The sequence below is a fragment of the Clinocottus analis genome, unplaced genomic scaffold (genome assembly GCF_023055335.1).
Source record: "Clinocottus analis isolate CAN_PGR_092001 unplaced genomic scaffold, fCliAna1.0.p SCAF_1, whole genome shotgun sequence".
NCBI classification, from domain to species: Eukaryota; Metazoa; Chordata; class Actinopteri; order Perciformes; family Cottidae; genus Clinocottus; species Clinocottus analis.
In genome coordinates this window covers 22,872,288-22,883,816 of record NW_027175820.1, presented here as the reverse complement: position 1 = coordinate 22,883,816, position 11,529 = coordinate 22,872,288, and the positions used below count along the sequence as shown (strand labels likewise).

Genomic DNA, 11,529 nt, shown 5'->3' with positions numbered 1-11,529 from the left:
TTTTTCAATGTCCAGCTTTTGAAGTGTCTCGCTCTCACCATTTTCTTTTCTTCTTCGGTGGCCTTGACGAAGCCGGGGTCGGTCCTGCAGGTGCGGAGGTAAAAGTAGAGCAGAGCAGTGGCATTCAGAGTGAACAGGACCTGGACTGTGGCGCTGGGCTCATGTGGGGGGTCAAAGGTTAAGAAACACTTCATCAATAACGTCTTTTCAATCACTTCTTAAAACCTATTTTATAGAATTGCTTTTAAGTGACGTCATCCTTTTATGTTTGAAGCTATTAACCACAGTCGATGTTGAGAATCTTTTTTTTTTAATATAAAGGTTATAGAATACTGTGAATATTGTTTAATTTCTGACCACGGTCACTCGTTTTGGGACGAGAGAACGAAAGAGAGAAAGTTTTTCTAAAACCTTCATGCCAATAAAACCACATTGAAATGAACTCTTTTGAATGAGATGAGCTAGAGAAAGAAGGTAAATGTTAACACTAATCCCAGTGAATGCTTCACTGCACTAGTTTAAATCCAACATGTCTTTGTTAACTTCCTGTTCTCACTACTAATACAAAGAAAGAAAAAACATGTTTACAGTGTAAAATACTATGTACTAACTTCACACTCACAGGTCTTTTCTTTGCCCTCATCTGATGCATTTGTAACCATTAAAATCCTCTCGAGGTAAGAAGAACGCCCACCCCACGACAAAACAAGTTTTAAATTTGTTGTTTTCTTCCAAGAAAGGATATCTGGCAGGAACCAGAAGAACCAGGTGAAGAGCATCCAGAACACTGAAGCCATGAGAGCTGAAGCTGGGAGGAGAGTCTGGAAGGCTGGGCTCGGGAAGTTCCTGTTTGTCGACACAAACACGTTTTATTCCATGACCAACGACGTGTGCGACATCTCCTTTCAGAGAACAGCTCAGTGGAAACGTTTCCTCACCTGGAGGCCAGATTGACCACACCTATCACACACGCCAGCAGGATCCCTTTGAGCAACCACGACTCCGACTTCAGATCGACGATGGCGCCCACGCTGCCAAACATGGCGGTGCTGAGCAAAAACTGCAGAAAGACCTGGAAAAACACAAACATGTTCAGGTTATTTTTATTATATTAATGCTATTTGAGGTGCTGTGTGTGCGGTCTTTAGTCCGTGCGTACCCTGTATCTGTTGAAGAGCCGCAGGCAGCGCGAGTTGGAGCGAATCCTCTCCTGTTTGACGTGGTTGAGCATGCGGCTGAGCAGCGGGCTGTGCACCTGGTGGGCTAAGTCGATGGGCGTGTGACCCTGAGGAGGAAGCATTACACACACACACCATGAAGACTTGAAGGCGTCGTTACCGACTCTATTGAAAATGTTAGCCGTTTACAATAGTGCTGCTTCTAAATGCACCGTTCAGGCTGCGAGTAACTAAACTGCTGCATCCAAGATGGCTCCTGTTTCAGTGCCACGCCCCTTTTCAGTGTTTTAAGTTTAAGTCCATGTCACTCATTTTAAGTTGCACTGAGACTCAAGATCAGCTCCAAACTAGTAGTGATTCCATTGGTCCCCAACCACCGGCCCGCAGAGAAAGAATGAAAAAAAAAAAAAAAAAAAAAAAATCAAGGTCAGAAAAAAGTTTTATTTTGAAAAAAGACCGGAGACATCCGTCTGCGTGTAACGTCAGCCGTAACCTCTTGACACGTTACGCAATAGTTACCCCAAAAATGTCTGTTTCAACTTGGTGTTCTGGATTAAAATCAAGGCAGAGCATCCTTGAGATCACCAAAAAAAAGCTCTGGAAACCCTGCCTCCATTTTCAACATCCTGTCTTTGTGAAGCGGGTTTAAATTAGGCAGTAGACCGAACATAAAGGTCTAATTTACGGAGTTAACGGGACATAAACACAGAGATGGAAGCGGCTCAAGGGCTCCCACTAATTCGGCGTAATGGTGAGTTGTATCTTCATGCAGTCACCGTGACATCACCCATTGGTTTGCAACCAGTGAGCAAAAGTGACCATATTTGGACTGCGGGCCATCGACATAGAGATGTGCTTATGGTACGGTAGCGACCTGTCAATCACAAGGTCGCCACGCCCTAAAGTATACCCTGCGTTATGGTGTATTTTACTCTAAACGAGGTCATAATGTTCTAAATCAACATCACAGCTCAACAAGCTGTGTGGGAGAAGACCATAAACTTATGTTCACAATGTTTACTGAGGTAATAAATCAAGTGAGAAGTGGGGTCATATTTCATAGACTTTGATATGATCAGAATGCACAGAGAATGCAAGTTCAAGGCCCTCGAGAATTGGCTTCACTTTTCAGAAACGGAGGTTGCCACCTGAGCGATACGTCTTAAACTCAAGATTTACGGGACTTGGCAGATGGGTGTGCAAACAGCCTCTGCAAAGACTTCATTCTACACAGATCATGTCAAACATCTAAGTGAAGTAAGAATAAGTCAAACGCATTGAGTGGAGAGGGTCCTTAAGTTTCTATTTTGGGTCTTTCACATCAATTGTCAAAAGGAACACAAATGCTTTTAATATCATTAGTCCAGTATTTAAAGAAAATAAAAAGACAAAGAATCCTCATAAACAGCGGACTGAAACCTGCACTGTGACTCACGTTGAGGTTTTCTGCGTCCACGCTGGCGCCGGCCTCCAGCAAGATGTGGGCAGCGTCTACGTTTCCTGCCAGCACGGCGCAGTGCAGCGGGGTGTTCCTGTTCACTTTGTCCACCGCGTTCACAGAAGCGTTATTTTTGATTAAGAAATTTGTGGGTTCAGGCCTGAGACGGAAGAACAAATTGTGAGGTTTATTGTTTAATAGATGAACCAAAACAAACAGTATATGCATCATGTGTTTCAGGCAGCTTTTCTCACACATCTTTGAATATTTTTTCCTAAGTTTAGATTTACACCACATGATGTAAACATGTGGGCAGACAACATGTGCAGGATACTTTTCAGATTTAAACCTGCAATACTGCAAAAGTGATCACAAGGCCTGACCTGCATTCACTGTGAAACCAGTTAAAGCCGATCTGGAAAAGATTAGGATCGCTCACCCAATAATCTTCTGGGCCGCTAACATCAGCGGCGTCTGTCCGTTGCAGTCTGGTCCATCGACTTCCTGCGGGAAAATGAGAGGATTATCATGAAAAATGTACTTGCAGCAAGTGATCAAGACCTCTAAAACAGTGTAGACAACAAAAACAACGTGTGCTTGGAGTCAGACCTGTTCCTTAGCCATGAGATAAGCTGCTATGGCCATGTGCTGGAAGAGGATGGCGAGATGGAGAGCGCGGTAACCTTCTCCGTCTGCGACGGAGGGATCCGCTCCGTATCTCATCAGCTGGATCACCATGGGGAGGTGGCCCTGCCTCATCATTCACAAAGCAAAACGGACAGATTTCATATAGAGGAAGCACTGAACTAACAAAAGACTCAAAACAATTCAACATGTCACCTTGAAGGAAGCACTTGTTGTACAGTTTTGTGTTTCTTTTAACTACACACTAGCAAATTAAAATGAATGAGAAGTGTGAATGCTGGGACTAAAGTAAAGTTGTGATCTGTTCAACGTGTTTAATTTACATTCTAACAAAGCAGATACAACCAGATACCGTCTCATTGATGATGTTTGGATGATGCAGCCTGAAGATGTTTTTAACATTTCTATTTCAATATTTCTTTTGACAAATAAATTCCCAAAAAATAACCAGGATTGAATAAAATCTCGTCATGCAGTCACCTTATGGCCCAGTGAAGAGGAGTTGAGTTCAGGTCTCCTCCCAGCTGGTCTACTATCGACCCTTTGGAAATATAATACCTGTCAGGGAAGACACAGAGAGAAATGTAATATCAAAACAAATATCTGTGTCAGCCGTTCAGAACATTTTGTGTTGGGAGCTTGTTGTATTTCAGCCTCTATTTATTTTCTGGTACGTTTCTTATTGCTTCAAAGCTCCGTGCTTCATGTCGGATGTTTCCAACTATGAGAAACAAAACACGTAAAGTCCCTGAGGAAGGACCGACTGACGGCCCTGAAGCTGTTTAATATGATGTTCAACAGACAACACCAATCCATTCACTTTACTGTGTGAACAAAGTCATTCTAATGGAAACGTTATGATAATTAGATTTTGATATTGATGTGAAAACCAATATCACACTAAATACATCATTTCAATGCATTTTTAATCAAATGGCTCTGTATGTCTCAACAAAAAGCATCTTATTTAACGGAGTATGCTGTATAGAGTTTTGTGCCTTTACAGCATTTCACTCAAACTAAACTGGCTACTACTCCACAGATCAGCCTGTGTGTTAGAAGAACTGTGGTGAGTGACCTGCAGTGGAAAGCTTCTATGTTTACACGATATCAATGATGATTTTAATGTTATCTGCAGGTCTTACTTGGCCACCTCTAAGCGGTTGTTGATGGCCGCCCAGTGGAGCAGAGTGACGTTCTCTTTGTCCGGATGCCTGACGTCGTATCCGGCTTCCACCAGCTCCTTGCAGCGCTCAAGGATACCAAACCTGAGAGGATCACAGAGAGAAAACCCTGAATAACCACAATGCAGTTACGACAAGTTCATACTGATATCTCTATGTGACTCGCATAAGAAAACAAGACCACGAGCAGAAAGTTGTCTTATTTTTGACCCCAAAACATGCGGGCCAGAAGAGCTAATGTTTACGTTTTTTAAGACGTATATTATGATTGTGGCTTGAACTGAGGCAGGATCAGCAAAGAGAATAAGAAAATAATTGAGCGAAGACCAAAAATAAGCCAAAATGGACGAACAGACAGATCGACAGAGCGTGAGGCGAAAACAAAAGTCAACTTTGGTCGCCGGTCATTCAACAGATCTTGAATTCTCTTTCTTCCGCAACACTGTTCTGTAATTAGTGAAATATGTCTATTTCATTCATGAAATATAAATTGCGAGCTATGGTGTTACATCAATATATGAATGTTCGCCACGTTGGTGGCAAAAACATGTATTTTGCTTTAACATCGCCATGTTACAGTTATTAATAATACAGAGCAACATTATCACATTGCCACGCAAAGCTGCAAACAGCTGTAATTTTATTGAATTATTAGAAATAACTTTGCTTCTACAAGGTCTTTGAAGTTGCTTAAATCATAATAACTACAAGAATAAAGCTCATTAAAACACAGAACCCTAAAAGAAAAGAACAAAACTTCTGTTCAGACATTTTCAACTGAAAGCCACTCGATAAGAAGATTTACTTAATTTAGTCGGTTTCAGACTGTGTGAAAAGAATTTGGAGTGTGAATAACCTGACAGGCAGGGAGGTGAATAGTGCAATAGGAGTGGCTCTGCATATTTATTTCTTTTCTTCTCAAGTCTTAAAAGAAGTGTGACCTTCGTTCTGCTGCACCCCAACTCACTTATCAGTTAGCAAAAGCAGCTAACACTTCAGTTTCCTGAAAGTCCTGCTGAGTGCTAATCTCTCCACACCGAGAGCTTTGCGCTGCCTTTACTCCAACCGATTCATTTTCTCAACTGCTTTAAAACTGGACACAAGAAACTGGAATCATCATCGGTCTCACTGCTAAATAAAACACAGATCTCTGAGAGCTTGTGTGTGTTCCTTTAGTTGTGTTGCATATGCAAATACATCAATCAAATATTTGTCAGAGCCGGATATTCATCGTGAAGAAGCTAGGCGTGTTCTTTTTTCTGCGTTTCAGAGTTTGAATATATTTGAATCTTAAATCTTCCTTAAGAATGATCATAATCGTGTGTGTGTTTTCCCCATTGTGAAAACACTGTATAGGCCTCAGTTGGAAAAATACATAAAAGTAGTATTTTTCTGGACATGTACAGACAAAACAGCAATGAACACAGGGACTAACATATGAGAAGTTAGGTTCAACTCCAAATGATATCTTGTGTTTTGAGTAATAATATCAACACTAAATGTTTGAGGCCAAATAAACAAGTTGATCCTGAACATTGACTCAGAATATTACCTCACAACCTTTGAGAGAAAGGAAGTGCATGCTTGATGCAACAACCATCAAGTCATTGGTTGAACAACAAATATAAATACAAGGATATTAGAAAAAGTCCCTTTTTTATTGTTATCATATAAATCAAAAACTAAAATCGGGAAAGTCTAGTTTGGGCAATCATTTCCAATAAAATATCTAAAAAGAGATCTGATGAATGAAGAAACAAGCAAACAGGCGAGCTGTCCAAAACTAAATTATTTTAAATCTGTGCTTATATACCTTCTTTTGCAAATCTGGCATCGCATCATTTGAAGTCCACGTTAAATTGTCCACTATCTGTCCCTCCACTTACTGTGTTGCCTTCACTATGTCCCAACTGCTGCTGTCATCCATGTGCGACCGTCTCTTCGGCTGCTGACTGATGTCCATCCCCGGTTCCGCGCCTTTGGCGAACTGTCCGTGAGAAGCTGACGCGAAGGGCGGCGCCGCTCTCGGCCCGTGACTGTGGGAGTGACCAGCGTGTCCGTGTTGACAGCCGTCGTGCATGTGGCCGTGACCCTGCAACACGTGTGCACAATGAGAACACACCGATTTAGTCAAAAAAGTGGTCTCAAACAATGAAATGGCGGAGGACCACGGCTTCCTCGATTCAGGCCGATGACACAATCGGACTCATGAGGCCTCAAAGGCAGGTTGAAGTTTCTATTTGTTAAGGGTTGCTGTGTACAATTGGTTAAATCAAGTTAAATATTGAACATCTACAGACTAAACATAATCAATAAATCATAAATATAACGTTTGTTACCATCTGTAGATAACTAAATATACTGCGATAGACAATGTAATCTATTTTGCTCACCTCCCAAAGAGCTGACCGGAATAAACATTTATATTATTTTGGGAGCTTCAAATAGAGCATGAGACGAACATGGGGACTATAATGGTTGTGTTGCTCTGTCTGAACTTTTTTTTTTTTTTACAGCCCCGGATGTTTTATTGGGTTAAATTAATATTGTGGGTTGGACATCTCCTTTACCACAGCCAGCAGCCTGGTTAATCATCTCCATCGAGGCTCGAGGTTATCTTTATAGTACTACAAGCGGAAATGTGTCCTGCAGCCAGGGTTCGTGCATCATCTGGGACGCATATACCCGGAAGTTAAGTCCGCCTGAACGTTGTGCTCATCGTCATATTGTGACAGGCTGCTGCCACGATCCTGACAGATGCTACTTCACATATGGCGGACACAAACCACTCAGTGAACATGTGGAACCAACACATGTTGTTGGTTTAAATGAGGACTATCACACACACACACACACACACACACACACACACACACACACACACAAAAAGCCCAGAGCTAAGCGGGTTGAGAGAGGATTACAATTTCGTGATGATAAGATAAGCAACGTCGCAAAGAAATGGGGAAAAGCGTCGTGTCACCTAGACGTCTCCTCACGTGGACGTCTGTGCATCAATAACTCGGATGAAATGAGCTAAATCCGGCCGTTGGGGTTGAGGAGAGATGTGGCAGCTCGCTGCTGCTCGACGTCAGGTGACCTAGCTGCTGACGGACTGACTGACAGTATCTGTGCGCGCGGACAGGTTATTCGGCGTCACGGCAACTTACCGACCGAGAGAGCTACGTTTCGCGGTCCAACGGAAAAGCTAGCTAGAAATACGAACAACCTGCGGAGACACCGGCGACGTTATTTGACAAATTGCACGAGTCGGGTGTCCGCCAGGTGAGCGTGGGGGGAAATAACGCAGGTGACGTTACGAGACAGCAGGTAAAAAAGACGTGAAGACGACTCACATTCTCGTCTTCGTTCCAGTCCATCTTGTGAAGAAGGAACGAAGCGAAAGTTCCTGGCGCCGCCGGACGGGACAGAATCAACGCACAACTTCCGGAGGTTTTCTTTTTTCAAAATAAAAGTCGTGAGGATACTGATACGGGGAAATAGCTGATAGTGAAAAATGCAGAAAGGCAAATTAATGCATTTTTTTAGAAGCTTATTCAAACGCAATATAAATGACAACGTATCTGTTAACTGGGATTATGTTCAATATGGCTTTTGTGCCCCTTCATCCTTCATGTGTATATAATATTACAGACGAGGGCTACCACTACTAATTATATTATATAGTTCTCTGGTTTACACTGTTTATATACACTACACCCCGAAATCGTTATCTAATGTTTAATTAAACCATAATCCAGTTCACGCACCGTAAACAATGAGCTTTCGAGCTCCTGGAGTTGTAAATTACTTGACATTTTATTTTGAAGGCAAGGGCGTTGAACGGGAAAACTTTTTTCTGGTCATTTTTATTTACTTGATGCATTTTTCTTTCACTCTTTCGCCTTCTTCCTGGAAGTGCAATAATCATTTTTATTGCGCTATTGTTTTTCCCGCGCCTACAGGCTTTTTCGGTTTCGGTCTGCATTATTCAACAGTGAAAATCATTATTTAATGCTTTGGTGTCCCAATTGGAGTGAACAGAACAACAAAACAATCAAAGTTTTATTAGAATAAACACAACATGATAAATGAGGAAAACGAGGCATTATATTATAAAAGCACCAGAGACATGTTGGATTTAAAACAAACCAGTCTACGAATAAATGCTCTCTCAAAATATATGTCCTTTGGGAAAATATGTTTTGGTATCTTAAGTGAAAATCAATTTCACTTTTTGTTTAGAAGATACCCATGTCCCCCTTTTTTTTTAATGCAAGAGTATATCCTCTGTTGAACTTAAAACTCAGACATTAGGGTTGTAACACAATATTCCCCAATATTGTATATCTGTTGTGTTTTTATTGTGTGCAGCTGACTCATGGCTTATACTTAGACTCTCGGGTTTGTTGTGAGGCAATACATTACTTCATGAGCAGACGTTTAATCCAAACCTTCTACTTCAGCATGCTAACATGAGCCTAAAACAAAAAGATGAATAGAAAAACATGAAAACAATTGTAGTTTTCATGTTATTGTTTCATTATCAATAATTCAAATGTTGCAACAAATGAATGCCCACCCATCTTGGCTATTTCATCATATATGCCAAATACTCTCTTTTATGAGGCTGAGATATATAGTGCCACTGTTCAAACTTAAAACACAACCTTTTGTGTGTGTGTGTGTGTGTGTGTGTGTGTGTGTGTGTGTGTGTGTGTGTGTGTGTGTGTGTGTGTGTGTGTGTGTGTGTCTGTGATACAGTTTACTTCCCAAATAACCAAACTAATATGGTATAAAAATAAACAAACTTCAATCAGGCCTTGCACTACCAGATGAACACCAGCAGATGGCGACGTCGTCCAGCTTCATAACTTCATAATGTTCTGGTGTCAATGCACAGAATGTTCTCTGGTCTGTCTTCTACACAGACCCGATCTTTGGCTTTATTCATCCTTCTGCGGTGCAACAAATAAATAATGCCTTCAGACCTGCTTGAGATATATAATCCATCCTAGTGAATTGCCCTCACTGTCGCATGGCGATGAAAATTTGGTCTGCATTGGGTTTGACAACCGGTTTTAAGACAATTGCTATGCTTGTGCCTTGAAATCAAACAATAAACTTTAAAAAAAAAAAAAAAATTGTAAGCTTTGTCGTTGAACATGTAAAAAAAACAAAAATTGTCTCAAAGATAGATGTGCGAACAGGAACATGTGAAACACCTCCAGTTCCTTTTCCGAGGAGATGTTCACAGTGTGACAGCCCTGGTTTAATGATGAATAAGGAATGTGAATAGATATATTCATGAAATTGAACGTACTGTACCTTCTTATTTGATCATCCACTTGACAAGTTCAGATTCATCCTGAGGGATCAAACTGCCGACCTTTCGTTCACAAGTTTGAACAGTTTGAAATCCCAAATTACAGAAGTTGGAAGAGACGAACCAAGTAATCCTGATTGATATTGAAAAATCAATCACGTGTACAAAGTACACACTGAACACGTATTTGTAATGTGAGTAATAACCCCGATAAGATTTCTTTGGGAGTGATTCCTTGTGAGATTGTGCTCGTTGTTACCTGATAACGTCCATTTTGGCTTTTTGAAAGGGACTTAATGAGTTAGTGATTGATTGTTAGGTCAATACAACTCTTTTTAAGTCTCCTGAGTACTGATCTTGATAAAACAAAAAACTACTTTATTTTTAATTACAGTGATGCCAACACATTAATGTGTTATTTTCATTGGGTTTTGTTTCACTCTAATGGAAAAAAAAACCATCAAATTTTGACACTTAAATTCTATTTTCCTGCTGATCTGTGCTACTCTGATTATATTTGTGCTTCCTTCATTTGTGAGTAATTACAGGAAAGTTGATTTAAAATGAATTTAATTTGATTTTAAACATGAAACCTACGAGTCACCAGCTTGAGTGCATGTGCCAAGCAGAAGTAATTGAGCTGTCAAGAAGGAAGTCATAACAGTGAAGAGGACTAAGGGTCAAGATAACTACCGTTTGCACGAGGAGATGGAAAACTAGAAAAAAGGAATTGCAGTATTTCGATGAAAGGAAAATGAAGAATCGCAGCTTGTCAGCAACGCATACATGGCCTTCGTCTCTGGTAGGAGTCCATATACTCTTCAACGAGCCGCTGTGGTCGTTAAACACAGAGTGATTAAGGAAGCGGGGCGTCCAATGAAAACACGTAGAGGATGTGTGTTTCAGGCCTGATAGAGCAGCAGAGGGGAGCCGTAAGAGTGGACTTTGCTCCCATTAAAGCCTTTGAGGAATCTAATAATGCGTTGGTATTTGTGCTGTTTTGGGCCTTTTTAAATAATCGTCTGAAACCCTTTCAGAGTCCCCTTGAGAAAACCTCTTATTTCTCCTGCAGCAGGGCCCGACAGGCCCCCCTCCGCCGTCCTCCTTCTGGTTCTCCTGTGAGCCTCCAGCCGCGAGGTGTCGGTGTTCCTGAGCAATTCTCAAACAGTCTCTGGGACTCGCACCTCTTCACACTGAGCAGACGGGTCTCTACATCTAATAATGTCAGCGTAACCATCACAAGTCACTGATAAAAGACAAATCCCCGTATTACAAACTGTTCCACAACTTGTCACAGGAAAGGAGACATGTTGAATTCCTCATTTAAGTTCGTTGAAGACCAAAACGCTTCCGGTTTAAAGCGCCATTCATTGGTATATTTCAATTTGTGTCAAATCCCATGAAACTATTATACGATTCGTTGTGTTTCTTCTCATCTACAGAGGAAGCGGGTCCTCTTGGTGGAGCCCGTGTTTCTACGGTAGCCCAGAATGGACAAACCAAACACGAGCCTTTCATATTTCGAGGTTACCCGAAGGCCGCCAAATAGTTTTTCAGACACGCTTGTTAAACTACGCGAAGCGACAAGACGCCGTCTGACTTTGGTTTGCCCCTAAACGATGTCATTGTGGTAAAGATTGAAGCGAACGGCGTCTTCCCAGTTTTGCACTCGGCGGCTCACATTACCACAGTCTTTTAGAGGCGGGGTTAGAGGTGGGATTCAGTTGTTTGTGATCTGTAACCTCAGATGCCACCACATCC

At 41.5% G+C, this 11,529-nt stretch overlaps 1 protein-coding gene across 3 annotated transcripts in view; it reads right to left on the bottom strand.

Moving 5' to 3' along the window:
- Window positions 1–7,846, bottom strand: part of zdhhc13 (zinc finger DHHC-type palmitoyltransferase 13) — a 13,098-nt gene extending 5,252 nt beyond the window's left edge. Inside the window, exons 1-11 of one of the 3 annotated variants that reach the window (XM_068571710.1) lie at window positions 7,799–7,846; window positions 6,332–6,537; window positions 4,407–4,529; window positions 3,742–3,819; window positions 3,226–3,370; window positions 3,056–3,120; window positions 2,614–2,776; window positions 1,160–1,285; window positions 939–1,072; window positions 746–846; window positions 39–163 (exon numbers count right to left, since the gene is read on the bottom strand). In XM_068571710.1, the coding sequence (XP_068427811.1) occupies window positions 39–163; window positions 746–846; window positions 939–1,072; window positions 1,160–1,285; window positions 2,614–2,776; window positions 3,056–3,120; window positions 3,226–3,370; window positions 3,742–3,819; window positions 4,407–4,529; window positions 6,332–6,537; window positions 7,799–7,822 (1,290 nt within the window). In that variant the 5' untranslated portion in view covers window positions 7,823–7,846. Of the gene's footprint in view, window positions 1–38; window positions 164–745; window positions 847–938; window positions 1,073–1,159; window positions 1,286–2,613; window positions 2,777–3,055; window positions 3,121–3,225; window positions 3,371–3,741; window positions 3,820–4,406; window positions 4,530–6,258; window positions 6,311–6,331; window positions 6,538–7,798 lie in introns of those variants that run through there. The other 2 variants (XM_068571718.1, XM_068571723.1) reach the window with 2 other exon arrangements.
- Window positions 7,847–11,529: the final 3,683 nt, after the last annotated feature.